The sequence below is a fragment of the Necator americanus genome, chromosome X (genome assembly GCF_031761385.1).
Source record: "Necator americanus strain Aroian chromosome X, whole genome shotgun sequence".
NCBI classification, from domain to species: Eukaryota; Metazoa; Nematoda; class Chromadorea; order Rhabditida; family Ancylostomatidae; genus Necator; species Necator americanus.
This window is the reverse complement of record NC_087376.1, coordinates 26,239,638-26,258,053: the sequence shown is the minus strand read 5'-3', so window position 1 is coordinate 26,258,053 and position 18,416 is coordinate 26,239,638. Positions and strand designations below refer to the sequence as shown.

The following is an 18,416-nucleotide window of genomic DNA, read 5'->3' as shown; positions in this document are numbered from 1 at the left end:
GTTTGAAAAAAAAACAGCTTCAATTCTATGACAGAAATTTACGGAAAGTGCATCAGCTTCAACTAAAGGCGAAATAAGAGACCACTACGAAAAGTATGAAGTCCGGCGTTGTTTAGACTGGCGGTGGCAGTATATATATATATATATATACATATATATATATATATATATATATATATATATATATATATATACACGCCTATTACTAGTACCTACCCAAAAGTAAAATGAATACCGGAATCGAATCCATCAGTTTAAGTGCACTTTTAGAACTACTTCCATAACCCCATCAGGAGCTCTTGAACACTGTTTCGTAGGAAATTAAGAAAGTCGATTCCAAGTACGAATCATTTCCCTACAAATCCGGATGCGAATAACTCCCCAATAAGACTTTTTCAATTAAGGATATTATCTACAAAATTCCACTAAATACGTAATCTTCCATCTATTAAAAGTTTTAGTGATAGACAAGGTGGCTATCAAGTTGAACGTTGGAAGAGAAGCGATTCTGAATGCATGAAATATGAGAAACGCACTTTTTCTCTTAGCGCATGGTTTGTTCATCTCTGGAACTTTGTTTTGAGAGAAAAAGTTGGAAATCTTATGATCTTTCTTTTCAGTTATATAATAGTTGCTCGAAACTCACAAGTCCTTTTACTGGAAAACACACGTAAAGCACTGTAATTATGCTTGATCAACATAAAATCAAAACGGCATGTAAAAATCTAACATGTGTTGGCACAAAATCTCTCTGAGTAGTAATATTCATACTTTCTGGGAAATCCCCTAAAATCGTAGAAAATAAGGAAGAAAAGAAAATGATTGAATGAGAAGGAACATTGGTTTGCGTTAGACCATCAGTATAACGCTGTTTGTCCCCAGCGTAAACAAAAACACTACACATAATAACTGCTCATACTCAAGAGAAAAGGGAACTAACGCTAAACTGCACATATTATTCGCTTCCTCTGCTTTCCACATTATCCATACAGTGTCTGCTTCAAATACTGTAATATAAATAGTGCAGAAATTACTCGCACGCAAATAGATATTTGGTGTAATACATCGCGAATTTTTTTATAATGTTTTTTTCATGCAACTTTCTTGACGTTTTGGTCCGGAAGTGCAATGAAATCACTAATTCTTCGACAGAAGTCGAAAAGATGCGGATCCACTCTCTCTTCATCTCGTTTTCATAACTTGCCTCAGTTTGATTACTGCTAAGAAATCTGGACATCAATAATTTTGTTTATAGATTTGTGTGAGAAAGATCTATCGAGTTGGGAATATATTTAGTACTTTTTTAAACCTAGCAGTAAGACAGTTTTTGGGGAAAACATTATCTATGGCTGCACATTAGCAAGGCTGAGTCCGAGATAATTGCGCCCCAAGGATTCATGATTTTTGACAATATTATATTGTTTAAAAAGTAAAACGGTTATTATTTATTCGTAATGTGCATACTATTGCGAACAATTCGGTATATCTCGCAGCTATAAATCCGTAGCTTTGAATATGTTGAAAATTTGAGCGAAGCGACATTTCCAACTCCACAAACGATCGACATTAGTAGCTTAAAGATATTTTTCCTACAAAATCTAGTGGAAAACTACTTGTTATGGGATGCACTTCGGCTACAACTTCGGTGTTTTGCATTACTACATTATATTATTATGATTTTTGGAGTTTCTTAAATTGTTAACAAAAGAGCTGCGTCTTCCGACGACACATCACCCAGAAGAATACTCCCCGTCCTTTGAATTCCTTTGATTTTTTTCTTTCTTTTCTGAATGTGAGCAGTTTTGAACTTGTAAAGGCAAAAACTTTTCTTTTGATTTTACAATGAGCTTATTTTTTGCTTGCGATTTATTGAAAATTTCTTCAAATATCACGTTGACATGCCTTTTCAGGAAAGGGACCTATTTAATGGTTTTGAAAAATTCTGTATCAATCAAATTCTCATCACAAACTCCGTCAGCTACCATGCATAGTTCTTATCATCTGGACACGGACGCCCACCAGATACCTTAGGCCACAAACCGAGTTATTGCTTTGTTTCCGAGTTGATTAGTGCATTAGAAAGAATAGAACAATTATAAAGAATAATGTTTCTATTTTCAGATTTCTATTTCAGTGATTCTTCATTCTACTAAGTTATTCGTTTGCTCCATTCCCCGAGATCGTAGAGAAATTGGTTTAATCGTAATAATTTCTTTGATTTAGTGATGCTAATCTAATTTCAAAAAGCAAAGAATGCAGGAAGAATCACGATTGCAAAACGAAGAATGACACGGCCGGCATGAATACACGTACAACAATGTATGTCCAGAACTACGAATTACTGAGGAGCAGCAGCTGCATTGTTATGCAGAGTTCCACTTTCATTACAAGAATCTTAGATTTCATTTCATCAAAAATTCTGAAGATCTCCTGACAATAAAACATTCTTCTCTGCACCTGTTCTATTCTTTCAAATGCAGTAATCACCTCACCTCAAGCCACACACCGAGCTACTGCCATACGGTAAAACAGCAATAGCTCGGTGTGTAGCCTTAAAGGTATCACCCCACGAATCTGAGATAGTACGGATTTCAGGTAGAGTATTTGTATACGGGATCGTAGATTATGGCGAGTTGGATGATTCCGTCCATTTCTTGCTAATTGGCGTAAAAAACGGAAGATGCGGCGTGTGCACACTTCTGGCACGCTCCAAACGAACTCGTAGAAAATAGCGCGCCGGGACGCTCGAAGCCGTATCTTCCGGGCCGTTTTTTTTACAGCAATTAGCAAGAAATAGACGGAATCACCAACTTCTCCATGATCTACGATCCCGTATACGAATACTCCACCTGAATTCCGTACCACCTAAGATTTGTGGAGTGATGTCTTTAAGCATATCGTGGATCGGCGTGCCTAGATTATAGAAACCTTCCATATACGCAGACGTAGTTTGTAATTAAGATCTGAATGATACAGAATTTTTCAAAATCAACACAATTCAATAGGTATCTTCTTCAAAAAAAAAACATCAACTTAAAATCCGAAGAGATTTTCGTTAAATCGCAAACAAATAACCTCCCTGTAAGATCTAGTGCAACGTTTTCGTCTTTACAGGTTCAAAACCGACCACAGCTAAGAAATATCGTGGAGAAAATCAGAAGAATTCAAAGGACAAAAAGTTTTCTCTATAGTAAAGCGTCTTCTGAGACCTACCTCAAATGTTAATGACTTGAGAACTTCCAAAAGCCACAATAAGTAATGTGAAACAATGATGTTGTAACTGCAAAAAAACAGAAAGACGTCTTGAAAAATCAAGAAAATCAAGAGATTAGGGCATCCTTTAATAAGTGGTTTTCTACCAGATCTCAAAAGAAAAAAATTTTAGGCTAATAATATCGATGTACCATTTGTGGAGTTGAAATGTGTCATTTTAGTCAAATTTTCAACATCTTCATAGCAATGAGAGATACCAAATTGTTTGCAACAGTATGCACATCACGGATAAGTAATTATCACTTTACTTTCTAAACAATATATTAATGTCAAAAATCATGAATGCCTCGGGCGCAATTATCTTGTACTCAGTCTTGCTAATGTGTAGCCATAGACAAATTTATTTTTCAAAAACTCTCTTACTGGTAGGTTTCAAAAGCACTAAATAACCCCACTCGATAGAGCTTTCTCACACAAATCTATTGGTGTCCAGATTTCATAGCAGAGATCGAATTGAGGGGAGTTATGAAAACAAGATAAAAAAAAGGAGTGGATCCGCATCTCCAGTCGAACAATTAGCTATTTTACTGTAGTATGGGAGAGTACTTGAAGAAATGAAAGAACTGGAGATAAGCAGAAATGAGAATCAAGAAAAAGAGTATAAATTACACAATCTAAACTAATACGTACCTATATCATTGCTTTAGAGTGACCTGTTTAAAAAAATCGTGAGTTTTTCAAGTCAACTGTCAATACGAGTACCATTGAAGACTTAAATATTTGAAAATATTACATATAACCGTATTCAAATATTTGTGGAAGAAAGAAACAAACAAACAAACAAACAAATATCGTAGTTCGTTCATACAGGCGTCCGACTATTGCACACTAGCCAAGTGCATGGATAGTACAGGTCACGGTGCATCCCATTATTTATGTGCTTCTACTTTCACAACGTATAAATTAAATCAGGCTGCTCTCTTGTAAAATCAGTGAAGTTGTCTCGGTGGCCTGGGCGCGACGCGTGTACGGAAATGTCGTGTCTCGTGGTAAAAAAAACGTGCAGAAAGGTTGTTTACCACGCCGTTTGCCGCCGTTCCAGAGCTTTTGACTACTTCAAAACTAACTTCTGAGCCTCTCACTTAAAGGTATCACCCCACGAATCTGAAGTGGTACGGATTTCAGGTGGAGTATTTGCATACGGGATAGTAGATTATGGAGAGTGGGGTAATTCCGTCCATTTCTTCCTAATTGCCGTAAAAAAATGGCCCGGAAAATGCGGCGTGTGCACACGGCTGGCGCGCTCCAGTCGAACTCCTTATAGAAAATAGCGCGCCGGAACGCCCGAAGCCGTACCTTCCGGGGCGATTTTTACGGCAATTAGGAAGAAACGGACGGAATCACTCTCTCTCTCCTTAATCTGCGATCCCGTATACGAATACTCCACCTGAAATCCGTACACCTCAGATTCGTGGTTTGATGCCTTTAAAACGAAGGATCAAAATTTTGTCATATCGGTAACAATATAATCGACTCACGCTAGGTGTTTCTGTAGCGGCCACTGAGATGATTCCAGTAATGAATTTGTGCACTAAGTAGAAGCCATAGTGAGAAGTCCAAGAACTTAAAAAACAGCAACAGGGTAGACGTTTCGATTGTGCTGAGGGTCTCAGTTCATTCAACGAGGGATTCGTAAATCATCCTGACCACTGGGAACTACTCTTTGCTACTGTATAATCGTGGCAGCCTTATTTGCTTTGATTTGTGAGCGTGCACCGTCTTCTTCTTGTTTCTTTTCGGATTTGAACTGACTTCGGAGAGCCAAAGGGAGTCAGTGGGTGAAAGAGGACTCTCATCAGTCACAGTTGACTCTGCTGCAGCCTGCTAACGTTCGTGTGAATCATGTATTCCTGCATGTTTTTGTTCCTGAACACTTCTGAACTCTGAACTAATCTCATTTGCTTTGCAAGTCCTTCTATATAATTCCATTGTTCCGCAACTCTGTTACTGAGTTTATACATGCCAAAACGGTGTAGAAGCGTAAGCGGTTGCCACTTACGCAAATGGAGCAAAGGTCTATTTTGACCGCACTGCAGATCATTTTTCTTTTGACTTTCCTGTCGCCTCAATGGATATTGTGTCGCTTCAAATGTTTTCAACGTCGCTCATGAGGTTCCTTTCCTCTTTCGTATTTTTACTCCACAGGACTGGTCAAAACGAGGTGAAGCTAGGTGCAGCTGCGCAAGCGGCTTTGCTCAGACCGGTCCCATGAAGTTAGCGGTTCTAGTGGACGTAGGACCCTCGCTAGGTGTGCTCATCTCTGCACTACGCGTTGTTAGTCATTGCAAATGCTACTGCTATTGCATTTGTTTGCAGGTCGAGCGCAGCCACTAACGCACTGCACCGAGCTTCAGGTACTTTTGACCCGACTATATGTTGTGCGTTGTGACTTAAGAAGAGAGCTGAATTGAAGAACTAGGGCATGCTGATGTCAGCGAAGGTTAGGCTAAATTTTGCGACCCGTTTAAGGACCTCTATTTTTTTATTTAAGTTATGCATCAAATCTATTGGTGAATGTGAAATGCGAAGATTTCATTAATTACACTCAGGAATACGGTTAACTCTTCTGCTTAATAAGTGGTAAATTTTGGTATCACCTGTATCACCTATGCTCCTTTTTTCATAGATTTGGTCGAGCGGGTACCAGTAATACTTCTTTTTGACCTGATCACATGAAAGCGCTGCCTAGAAGGTTCTCTTCACGCGAAGGACTCGAAGAGCATCGCATTTTTCCTTGAAGGACCCCGTGAATAGGCCTAACTATTGGCGGTCTTCCTGCGGAGTGTTTGATGTCGCGTGGTGTCCAGTCGCTCACCGCCCTGGTCCAACGAGTCTCGTTAAAACGCATCACGTGTCACCTAATTTCCACCAATTTCTTTCATTGGTATACGTGGCAGCACCTCTGACCTAGCGTCACCCTTCCAGTTCCACGATCTATGACGCTAATCGCATTTCCTCTTGCTTGCGAACGCCCAGGTTCCTGAAACGTGGGTCAAAGCAGGAAGAACGGTGGTGTTGAATAGGTGTGCACCCCAAACCGCTCGTTTCCTCCTGCCCAGCTCGGAAGTCACGTAGTTCATCATGTAAATTTCAAGACCCAGATATTCATAGCTGGTGCATTCAGAAATGTTTTTTACGTTGAGCGTGAATGGGCATCAGAAACCCATTCGTCCTCATGAACATCGCTTTGTTCAGGTTCAGCAGAGAACCGATGTTTTTACTCGTTCCAACAAATTCAACCAGAATTCGTTCGTCCTGATTTATGCTTGATGTTATCAGAACGATGTCATCAGCGAAACGAATACGGTTTAAATGCCGCCCGTCAACACTCATTCCTATGTTATCTCCTCATCGCGCTCTCGAGAGTGGGACCGGATATTTTGGGTGAGTGAGATTCTGATTCACCCTGACTAACCACTCTTTTCCTTCTATTGTAACATCGTCATAAAATGGGGAAATTCTAGTGGTGAAGTTGCTATATAGCTCACGAAGTATCCTTATATATGGACTGGGGACGCCTTGATTGTCCATGGCCTCCATAACCGTTTCCGTTTCAACTGAATTGAAGGCTTTCTTCAAGTCGATAAAGGTGAGGCAGAGCAGCACCTTCTGCTCTTGCGATACTTCTATGAGTTGTGAAATGGGGTGTATGTGGTCAGTCGTACTGAACCCTTTTCGAAACTATGTTTGCTCGCATCGGTGTCTTTCATATAATGTTCTTTCTATCTTGTTCAGCATTACTCTTGTGAAGAGCTTGTATATGACAGACAGTAAGCAGATTAGTCGATAGTTCCCGATGCCTTGTCGGTCTCCTTTCTTATAGAACAACACGGTCTTGCTGGTTTTCCATTGCTTAGCAACCTTGCATTCCGACGAATAACGTGTAAAGAGCCTCGACAAAGATTGATAAGATTAGCGGAAGATGTTTTTTTTCATTTTTATGTTCAGACTTGATTCTGTCGGAATCGAATAAAGTACGATTCTTCATCGACATGATGGCATGTCGGACCTCGGTAGGGAGAATCTCTGGGATGACATCTCCATCCTCCGTTAGACGGTGAGGAGGCAAATGGACGTAGCTGTCGAAGAGATCTGAGTAGAAGTCGTGAATGAGCTTCTCCATCCTCCTGCTCGATGCTGTAGTTGTTCCATTTCGGTTCCGGAGAGCAGTCTTTTTTGTTTTACGATTGGCACAGTTCCGACGGATTTCGCGAATGCTCTTACCCGCCCCTGCTAATGTGGCTAATACTACTGCTCTTTCCTCTTCCAGATCTTCTTTTATCGCTTCCCTGCAACGTCTCGCGAGGTCGGACGTAGGCTCATGCTTCTCTGCACCTAGTGCAGCTCCACACTGAACTCTAGAGTTTCCGGAGATAGGCATCCTTTGGTCGTTTTAAAACTTTTCGCTTTCCCCGTAGTTGTGAAGAAGCTTTACAAGCCGATCATATTCGTCGTCGATGTTGATTATGGTGGTAACTTACCAAAACCCGACTAGCGAAGCGAGTAGAATCCCAGTCGATGATGGTTCTGAGAGTTCGTTTTGTGAACTTCGGGGCTTTCTCTCCATTCCGATTGAAAGAGAATCTTTCTCGTAGGAGGCGATGGTCCGATCCCACAAAGAAGTTTGATACGGCAGAGACCTCCGTCAAGCAAAACCTTTTACTGACGATGATGTGGTCAGTTTCATTATGGTATCCTTCGTCAGGTTACTCCCACCTCTAGCGTAGAGAGGAGGGCATCTGGAATTGCGAGTTCCGTAATGGCTTTAGTTGTCATGATAAACTCGGAGACCCTCTCCTCCTGTTCATTTAGTAGTAGGCTACGGATCGCGATGTGAAGATCCTCAGGAGTTCTTCTGGGCCAATTTTGGTGCTGAATTCGCCAACTATGACTCTATAGAAGTTATGATCTTCTCTGTAGAACTTTCCCAGGTCCATGTCGAAAACTTCGACTTCTTCTTCGGAGCTTGATGTTGGAGCGTAAGCGACGAAAGTAGTCAAAGCTGGCGTGGAACCACATAATCCCATCCGTAAAGGTCCGATTCGGGTCGTAAGTTGTTCGAAAGAATTGATGTTCATTGCCATGTTCGTGCTGATGAGGACAGCAACATAACCAACTCTTCTACTGTCGCAGGCTCCCAAGAACAGTTCTTCTCCAGTCATATCGTCCATCATTTATTATATGGCGTCGTCTCGTGTCGGTCAATCCGATGACGTCGTACTCAAGCTTTCTGGCTTGCACTATCAGATATTCGATGGCCGCTTCCGATGCAAGCCCACGTGAGTAAAAAGTAAAAAGTAAAGTGTGGATAAAAAGATCCCAGTTCTTTCGGTCTTTTCTTTTCGCTCTCTTCCTTTCGGTGCCCTACATTATTCCTGCAACCCCGTCCTCCCCGGCGCTACCATACCAAGCTTTCCTCCGGAATCAGGACTCTTTTCTATTACTGTGACATGCGTAAAACTTCAAAGCCCGTGGACAGATTTCAAGCCTCTAGTCCCATGAGTTTTTGGAAGAACTTGCGTTCTCCCCGAGTGGGCATGTGGAGCTTATTTGTTGGAGGCGACTCCAAACCGCTTCCCTTGCACGTCAAAGTCACTTGATTGCAGGCTTTTGGCCGGACCGACGTGCGGGATACAAGGATGTCATGAGTCAGTCCTGGCTCAGCAGAAACAGGAAGTCCATCCCCTGAATCCACCCGCGTCTCTGAGAAATCACAAGGTCGCTTCTGTTCCGCGATTAGCCTTCTATCCACCACCCGGGGACGCGCCACGTAGCCTCGCGACTAACCGGCTGTGATCCCTCTAGTGAGGGAGACTGAACTAGCTACGCTCATGGTCGTGAAAATCGTGAATTATTACTTCATGTAGCCATACCAACATCGTCCTCGTGATACGCTGCCTTTAAGAGTTCTGTGGAGCGAATCCCGGTGGAATTAATATAATTTTTTGGAAACATCTTAAAGAAGCGACTTGCGAACCAAGAAACCTGCTGTTCGAAACCAACACTTTTATGATAGAAATAATGCTGAGGACTCGTAATAGTTTGAAAACAACATATGAAGCTGTGAAAGAATAGTTTTAGTAAGAGTGGAATTTGTATTCTGGATCGATCTCCATATTCATACGAGTGAAAAGCTCAACACCATATCCTATAGCACATAGCAAACCCCATTGAGGATCTGCTTGCTTGGAGCACGATGCAATCATGCTCTGTTCCACTTTATCGGGCCACGTCATCCAATTTGTACAGGAATTGCGTGTGGTTGCTGTACGCCACTATTTTTCTTTCTATTTTCCTATCAGTATAATTTGATGTTTATGTGATTGAGCAAAGTAGTCGTGTGTTTTGTTTTGTTTATTTCAGAATAATTCGTACAATTAGCGGTCTCCGAATTCTTTCTTACTGAATTTTAAATAGATTCCTCTTATTCCTTTCCCACTGATGTTTTCTTTTATCAGAATGAAGGAGAAATGATCAGAAAATGGGTCACACTGAAGATAATAATCACGATTCTTGTAACGGCCGTTACAGACGCAGTTCACGTGACTGGTACGTTGTAAGTAGCATCCATACACTAGTACAGATTCCATTTTATGGTCGTTATATTGCTTTCTAGATACTAATTTAGGCAAGTGGAATACGGGTTCAGAACGTGTAAAAATTGTCACAAAGTTTGGATTCCAACAAACTAGCGTCTTGGATCGAAAAAACACTCGTGGCTTTGTATACGGAAATGTTACCTCCTCGGCTTCTGTTAATTCTACACGTTAGTAATCTTCACCAAATTTATGTTAGGGAAGTACTGCTGCATTTTGTCTTTGCAACATCTTTATTTGGGCTTTTCCCGCTTTTGGTATGCAGAAGTTATAGCTTTGTTGAGGATGGATATATTCTGGTTGAATATCACTCCTCTTTAACTTCCAAGTTTCAGGACAGTTTCTTTTCGCCTTGGTTCCCCAAACGTTGATAGCCTCATTTCATAGTGACTCCAAGTATGCAGTATCATGTGGGGTGATGATGCAGGTAATTTCAAGTTCATTGCAACCCATTAACCCTTTTTGCTGCTGTAAACATATATTCTTGTTTGCGTGATTCCAGAATATTAGTAGACTTGGTTTCGAATCACGGTGTTTCACAGATGGGAAACGCGGTGATATTTTCCGATGGATCCCTTGTGCTAAAGGACAGTTATGTCACGTAAGTGTGTTTTGAGTATGTCCTTTCCCATTCAATTTTTCCCCTTCTGTTTACAGGAAGAAGACGATCCGCGCGTGGTAGTTCCTGGTTGGCAAATGACCATGCAAGTAGAAGAACCATCAACTGCTGAATACTGGTTTGTATGATTTTTTAGTACGTCTCATTTGAACTCTTGTTTTTTTTTTACATTGTAGTGCGTCACCTCCCAAATCTAGTTATTCTCTGAACAACCTTTTTCCTATACCTTTGCCTAGACGACCGGAACAAAACGTTACTTTCTTTGCCTGTATCTCCTATCACTAAGGAGAGCATGAAAACTTGACGTAGACGAGCTAACGCGAAGACATATTGTCTTCTGTAGTCGTGTACTCTCTCGCTGCTTTTTTTGAGAGAGAAAAATCTTTGGCGCTGGGGTGAGATTAGAGCGAGATTACTTCCAATCGTTATAAGAATGTGCCGTCCCGATATTCTTCGACCTTGAGAACCATCAGTTGCTCAATAAGGGCACTAAAGCGTGAAGTTTGCCGGAATTTCCGTTCATCTATTTGCATTAAAAGGGACGGGTGTGGCGCAGTCGGCTAGAGGTCCGTTGTAGCCACACGGTCGAGGGTTCGAAACCGCTCTAGTGCAAACCAAGCCTTTCATCTCTCTGGGGTCGATAAGTTGATACCAGACCTATCTGGGAGGATAAAAACACTGACTTGATCGTCGGCTGGCCCCCGCAAGTCATTGTATAGGCCAACACGCGTTCCAAAACCTCAACGATTACGAACTCCAGTAAAAACGCGTTGGCGCATCCCAAGTGGATACGCCAATGACTTTATCCTTTTTATTTGCATTAAAAGTGTAGCTAAATATCTCGAACTAAATATGTATTCTTCAATCGACTGACTTTGTGGTGTTTAATTTCGGTTCCCAGATCTAATTATGGTCTTGGAAAAATCTTCACTTTTGCCCGAGGAAGCTTCTCTGAAGCTTATTCTAGCTAGTAAAAGTTGAGTCGGGTTTTTATGCAGTATTCTGGTGACTTGAAACAGATTTTTAGTGCAGATTAAACGAAGCGATTAAGATTTTCATAAATTCCTTTTAACGAAGTCATCGAAAGGTTATGATGATATGTGACATTTGCGTTTTTCTTGTTTATCATAATTGTAGTTTTATTAATCTTCTTCATTCAAATTAAATCGTCAAGATTAGTGGAAATGTGTGTCGATAATCATATTCGTATTCGTACGTTGTGATTTGATAATACTAAAAAGTAAAGATAATGGCGCAGTCATTTGGCTCTCCTAGTGAACTTTTCGACGAAAGAGTCAGCGAAAGTCATTATTGGGAATAAGTTTTCGTTTCAAATCTCCACGTTTGAAACAATTTAGATCAGTTGCTTTTCAGCGCTGGAAGGCGTATATCCTGTTAACATATTTTTCTCACAGTTTCATGTTTTATGTCTCATATTAAATCTTATTCAAAGGACGCCGGACAATTATACACCGACCAATATTTGTAAGTGTTTGCAGTAAAAGTACGGCTGTTTTGAATGTTAGACACTATTTCATGCTACCATTGAGGTAACGGTGCGGCGTTTATAGTAACCGGTTTGGAGTAGCCGCAACTTCATTTGATTAAGTCCGTTCAGGCCCATTTATTCTTACGCCAGCGCTGAAATATCAGAGTACCGAAATTGCGAAAGGACTTGTTCACAATTCGTTTTGTATGAAAAGAAGCTCAAAATTGACTTGAAATTCTGAAGTAAGTTTTTCAAGAGCATGTGTCAGAACTTATGGGGTATTGGACTCTTCTTCTTTACTTATTTTAAAAATTTCATCCAGTTTTGCGTACATCAAATGTCAACTTGTACTCTATGTAATGCCTGTTAGAAAGGCATCGAAGAAACATCTAATCAAATTTCTGATATTGCTAACCACATCTTTTTATACGATGTTGTTGGCAAGGACCATTTCATTGTATGACGTGGCTATAGTTTCGGTTTTTACGTTAAAAAAAAAACTTTTCTCGTACAATTCGCATCGCTAGAGCTTGTAGTTCCCTCATTTGTTTCCCTCCACTATAATGTTCGCGTCGAGTAGAAAGTGAGTATGCACTCTTCGTGAATCCCAGTACTTGTTTCTGACATTAAAGCATACATAGGGCGTTGCTATTACTTTCATTTTATTAGATGATTATTCATTCCAGGTACATCGTGTTCTTGGCATGTAAACTAGATAAAGAGTGTAGATGGGTCCATTCTGATGCCAGTGTTCTTGTTGACTACAATATATGGCTAACGAACGGTCGACCGAGTTCCAGTGGTGCTAGCCCTCTAACGTGGCAGTTTTCTTTTGATGAACAGGTATCGAGAACTTGCATATTGAATTTAACGAGAGTAGGATCAGCATTCTCTATAGTGCTTCTCTCGCCTTAGCTTGACTGACTACAGCAAATTTATGATACTTCATCTTCTTCAAACTTTCCAAACGAAAGTTCATCTGTTTTTTTCCTTTGTTTATATTTTTCGCGACTGCTTTTTCCGATCGTTTTCCGAAGAGCTGCGCCACTTTTGTTGCTCCCCTTCACCTTTGGTTGTATCGCGAAGGGATCCCCTTCACTTTTGAACGGCTGCGAAGGGATCCTCATCACTTGAGCCGCACCCCATGAGCTAGACCCCCTTCAATTGTGTAGGATTCGGCTCCTAACTATCGCACCTATGTTCCTGATTTTTTTCATAATGTGATAGTTCTTTTTCACAACGTTTTGATTTCCATCCGACACCAACAGTGTTTTTTTTTACGAATTTCTTAAAATTGAATCAGTAGTAGGGTGCTATATGCAGTAGATCTCATTTTCAGGACACACTTGAAATTTACATTGTGACCTTGGTAGTTTATATCGTGCTCTCTGCGATAATGTCACGTGGTCTCCAATTATCCAAGACGAGCAGCCCTCCCGGACGGTTGAGGTTAGTATTTTGTTTTTTCTTTCTTTGGAATTGAATTCCCGCTATTGTTTCGGTGGTTGATTTGGTTGGTTCTAGGTTTGAAATTTTTGGCAATTTATTCATAAGATTTCATGAAGGATGGGTTCACAACCTTTGAAAAGATATGACACTTCCACTAAGGAGATGGGAAGACTCTCTTTTTGCATTTTCAGATTACTGAGATTCGGATCTCCTCACCATAAGGTGGGAGTAACCCAGTAAAATCAATTCTCGCAATCTCTAAAACTTCAGGCAGAGTGAATAAAGCCTCCCCTTGAAAAGATGAGAATCCAAAGAAACTTGCTAAGCGAAATATTCTTCCGTTTTAACAAGACACCTGTGAGAGGGCGCGCAGGTCATTTTTTAGGATGTGTTTTTCCGGATGTTTTGCGGACATGTGGTGCTGAGTGCTTCTGATGCTTTAAAGTTCTGTACTTGGGAAGAGATACTGTGAAATTTGTGTAATATGTCCCTATTTCTACTTAATCCCGGACAGATAGGCTATGTTGAAAATTTCTGTAAATGTTGCTGTTAATTTCGGGGATATTAGGAAATAACAGAGCTTGTCAGATTATTTTCGTAGATTATGTTGCTTTCAGAATGCTCAACTTCATAATTACTATGAAAGCTGCAGGTGTTGCTTTACAGTCACTGAATGTTTTTGTATTTGCTTTGGATGGAGAAGGCTTATTTATTGCGAGAGTGGTTGGCGAGATTTTACGGTGAGTATCCCAGCAGGTGCGTCTTAAAAGCTGAAACTGGTCAACATGTAACTCAGAATTTTTCGTTCATATCAAATTTACAGAAGAAGATATTACAAACGTCTGCCTTTTTTTCATGTTAATTAGGTCGCTCCTTTCTAGAGTCGCGGGTATCGAGCTTTTGTGGTTGCTGTTATTGTTGCTGTCTCGGGGATGGGGATTGTATCCATGGACATCCGTATCATCCCGCACGTGTATAATAATATGGGCCGTTCTAGCTACAACACACTTCATTCTATTTATTTGTAATTTTGTGGGTAATGCCTCTCGATGTTTTATTTGTCGATTACCACTAAAAGAATTTTGCAGATCTTCTTATATGATGTTTTACACGAAGTAGATGTGTTCTCATCTTGGCCAGGTTATGGACAACTGCTTATCAGAATATTGTTGGCCCTTTGGTTCCTTGTGGAAATCCGAAAGCTCATAATGAGGTAAGAACCTCATGTTTGGTTTACCACTGTTTATTTTTCTATTTTGGCGCCAAGAGGAGAATACTAGTTGTCGATTACTAGTTAGTTACTGGTGACGATTTGTCAGACACATTGATAACCATTGATGAGGACGATGTTTGACACGTTTTGTAGTCTTCTTATTTTAGGGAGCGAAGTGAAGAGCGAGCAACTTTTATAGCACACATTGGATCTGGTTTTCTTGTTTGGTTTGTATATCTGCCTGGCCTCGGCGTCATTGCTTCCTTCATATCGCAACTTTGGAGATTTAAAATCATTCTTGGTATGTCTACTTCTATGGTTACGGTTATTGTTACATCAATTTAAATTGAAGTTTCAAAAAGATTGTGCACGAAGATGGTCTCAAGTGTGGGGTCAAAAGTGATTTATCCCTGCAAACTCGTTGTCGCCGTCCCCTATGTACCTTACTATAAAGCTATCATCTTAGATTTGTAGCGCCGTTTCGTTCAGTGATAGGTATGGAAGCAGCGACGCTGAGAAATCTCTTAGCAAAAGATTTTCTTTCAAAATTTCTTATTCTTCATCACTGTGCGCGGCGCGACAGAACTGAAAAAGCTCTAGCGTATGAACAGTAACAACAAACCTACTACAGTGGGAACGCATAGGCTAGTGCTTACTTTGTGGGCTAAAATTTGTAGTGTTGCAGATCTTCTCGTAACAAAAATGTGATATTTCTATGAAGGATCTTAACAGCCCGCATTATGAGTAATAATTTTCAGAGATATTGATGTGAGGCTAGCTTTTTTTGTCATCGGAATGAACTTATTCTTCCTTTTTAAATTGGCTTTGAAAGCTAAACCAAAACCCTCCTATGTTTTGTTTGCGTGATATAAACTCGGATTTATACGTGAAGGCTGTTACAACAACAATATCATCGTGTTCCCATAGTTTGTTTTGTGGCAAGCGAGTCTGATGAAGAGTCTCGGCTTCCTGAGCCTACCTGGTTTACTGGGATACAAGGTGCCTGCATCGTTTCTCATGTGAGCTCGTTCCCATACTATCTGCACGTATTACGACAAACGATTGGTGTCATACAATCGTCCTCTATACCATATAGACAAAATTGTACTTAAGAGAGATACAGAGCCCGCTGTATTTACGAACACATATCAGCAGTTGGGGCAGGTGCCTCTAGCAGCGTAGCTGTTAGAGGTTCCGCTTCCCGCACGATCGATCGGAGGTTCGAATCCGCCCTAGTGCTCACCAAGCCTTTCATCCCTCCGGGTTCGATAAATTGGTACCGGACTTGTCCGGGAGGATAAAACACTGACTTGACACATCGGCTAGCCACCGCAAGTCATTGTATATGCCGGTTACACGTTCGTAAACCTCAAACGATTCTGAATTGAAGTGAACGTGGGGGCGCATCCCAAGCGGATTGATTAACGCCAGAAACTTTAACTTTATCAGCAGTTGCTTGAGGTTTGGAAGGTATTTTCACAATTCTCACGTAATTTTGTAAAAACGCTAGGCGTGAACGGCCGCAGCTCTACTCATCTTGCAAGCTAGACAAGACGGAATATTCTCTGAGCTGTACGGGCTAAGATATTTGAGAGACAAATTGTGGTTACCAGCGAGCCATTCTCAGCCAGAAACCAGCACAAGATTGAGCTTTTGCTTTTTCACTGTTCAAGTTTAGAAGTCAGAAGTCTCTTCCTGGCTACTTGTTTCTACTTGATGTAACTCTCGCCGCAGTCCCCTGCATGTTATCTATAGTTGTTTTTTTTTTCTTGCTCTTACATATTCCACAACGCGAGCTAATGTATGCATGCAAAAAAAAAGAAATTTAGTTTTCTATAGGTTTCTACCTTGTGAACTTAATGTGTCCGAGCACTGTTGGCTTGATGCAGAGGTTCAGTTTCTCTTGTCGTAGGCGTATATTGCAGCAATAATCTATGTAACGATAGTACGGCAGTGATTTCTTGTCCAACATAGGTCTTTCAAATGTGTGTATGGAAGCAATAATGTGAACTGGTTCTGGCCTCGGTACCTTAGCACGACCTCTAAGCTATCTACAGTGAAGCTAAACATGAAGCAATTTATGTGTTCTGTTCCGTTATTGGACCCTAATCTTTCAAACATTCAGTCATCCTCAGAAAAATTTGATACTGCATGAGTGCATAATGAAGCATGCATTACGACATCGTTCGAAACGTTGGTGTATTCTGAAGTATCGTCGAAAGACTCTATGAGATTTGGTTCTAGAGCTGTGCTAAGGAGGTGTTTTAGGAAGATTTTTGAACTAATGAGGGATGACGGTGACTTGTTTGGGGTGCTAGGTTAGTATTATCTAAAATACCGAAGGAACGAAATGAAGAACGAACCTTTGTAGCACGCATTGAATCTGGCTTCCTTGTTTATGTTGTTTATCTTCCTGGCCTCGGCGTCGTTGCCTCAACAGAAAATTCTTTCGAGGAACTTCCGTTGTCAGTGCTGAATGGCTCAATTTTAACAGTTTTGGATCTATCCTTTATTTTTTGGACGGTGAGCGCGTGAGGCCAATCACTTCTTTCAAAAGTTTCCCGATGGTTGATGCATCACTTCATTCATAACTTCCTCACAGATATCTTCCTCTTTCTCATTATTTTATCTTGTATTATTATTGAAGAGAAAGCAAGTCTGTTCAGGAATTACAACATTTGCTAACTATGTTGCACTTGCATGTCTGGTTCATCTGTTTTGGCCTACTAGTTCGTATAGAAAGTTCTTTCACGATGGATTGTAGTAAGTTCTTCTGATTATATTCCTTCATGTGTAGCTGTATTAGTCATTCATTCTGTTGAACGACAGCCCTACTAGTTGGGACCTTCTCACTGTTGCAAAAGTGTAATTTTATGTCAGTGATCCTAGTAGACAATGGTTTTATCCTATTCAATCTTAGCGAAATGCTTCAATGTATTTGTTTCAGTATGCATCGACGGATGGAAAGGACCGAGTCGCATGAAATGCATGATCTTGAGAGACTTTTACTCGAGACAGACGATTCAGATGCAGACTTCCCAGAAGTTGACTCTAGCACTTCTTTACATGTCATTTAGCTCTTAGCATGTTTGGGTAGGATACTGTGCCAAATAGAATTATGTCTTTTTTTATTTCTGCATAGCAGATGCTCATTGTTATATGTGTTTTATATTGTTATATTGTTGACTGATTTTTTATATAGGCCTTCTCTCCCAGCTGGGAGTAATTTGAAAGATGAATGTATCCAGACTCCTTTTTATCGCCAACTTTTTGTCAAGACTGAAGAATTGTGATATTTTTGAGAGCTTCATTGTGATGTGATAAATTCATAAGAAATAATGCTTCGGAGCTGCCTCCAGAGTACAGATTTTTGAACAATCATTTTGTGTTTTTAACGGCAAATAGGATGTACAACCTTTGTCTTTGATAAATTTTTTCCTGATCAGATTTAGAGTGTTTGGTAACAAAAGAGTATAGGGTGCACATAAGATTATATGGAAGAATATGAAAATAAGTAATGAACCAGATAAGTTGATTTTCTTAATAAGACCAGTAGAAGAAATATTTCTGCTAAATTCCTCCAAGTTCTGATGATATGGATTCGACTCGATTTCGTCAGCTTAGGATGTTGGCAGTTGTCGATAGTTAAGGATTCTCAAAACGTTTGACTGCTGGCGCTAATTCTGTGTGGGCCTACAGTTACACATAGAAAAAAAATCCTTAAAGGCATTACCCCACGAATCTGAGGTGTGCGGATTTCAGGTGGAGTATTCGTAT

The 18,416-nt window shown here is 40.5% G+C and overlaps 3 protein-coding genes across 5 annotated transcripts; 1 reads left to right on the top strand and 2 right to left on the bottom strand.

Moving 5' to 3' along the window:
• Positions 1-7,126: 7,126 nt before the first annotated feature.
• Positions 7,127-7,654, bottom strand: RB195_025569 (uncharacterized protein; the record flags this gene model as incomplete). Its single annotated transcript, XM_064213785.1, has 1 exon — positions 7,127-7,654. One exon carries the CDS (start codon positions 7,652-7,654, stop codon positions 7,127-7,129), a length of 528 nt encoding a protein of 175 aa, XP_064069666.1.
• Positions 7,655-8,081: 427 nt separating this feature from the next.
• RB195_025568 (uncharacterized protein) lies at positions 8,082-8,447 on the bottom strand (the record flags this gene model as incomplete). Of its 2 annotated transcripts, none has more annotated exons than XM_064213783.1 (1): positions 8,082-8,447. In XM_064213783.1, one exon carries the CDS (start codon positions 8,445-8,447, stop codon positions 8,082-8,084), a length of 366 nt encoding a protein of 121 aa, XP_064069664.1. The 2 variants fall into 2 exon arrangements, with proteins under 2 accessions (XP_064069664.1, XP_064069665.1); XM_064213784.1 differs by having other exon boundaries at positions 8,082-8,435.
• A 7-nt stretch (positions 8,448-8,454) lies between these two features.
• Positions 8,455-17,716, top strand: RB195_025567 (uncharacterized protein; the record flags this gene model as incomplete). Of its 2 annotated transcripts, XM_064213782.1 has the most annotated exons (15): positions 8,455-8,552; positions 8,880-8,991; positions 9,732-9,822; positions 9,902-10,039; positions 10,205-10,296; positions 10,372-10,470; positions 10,527-10,606; positions 12,664-12,820; positions 13,317-13,426; positions 14,044-14,166; positions 14,308-14,458; positions 14,515-14,639; positions 14,807-14,940; positions 17,306-17,402; positions 17,587-17,716. In XM_064213782.1, 15 exons carry the CDS (start codon positions 8,455-8,457, stop codon positions 17,714-17,716), a joined length of 1,737 nt encoding a protein of 578 aa, XP_064069662.1. The 2 variants fall into 2 exon arrangements, with proteins under 2 accessions (XP_064069662.1, XP_064069663.1); XM_064213781.1 differs by lacking the exons at positions 8,455-8,552; positions 8,880-8,991 and having other exon boundaries at positions 9,744-9,822.
• Between the last annotated feature and the right edge of the window lie 700 nt (positions 17,717-18,416).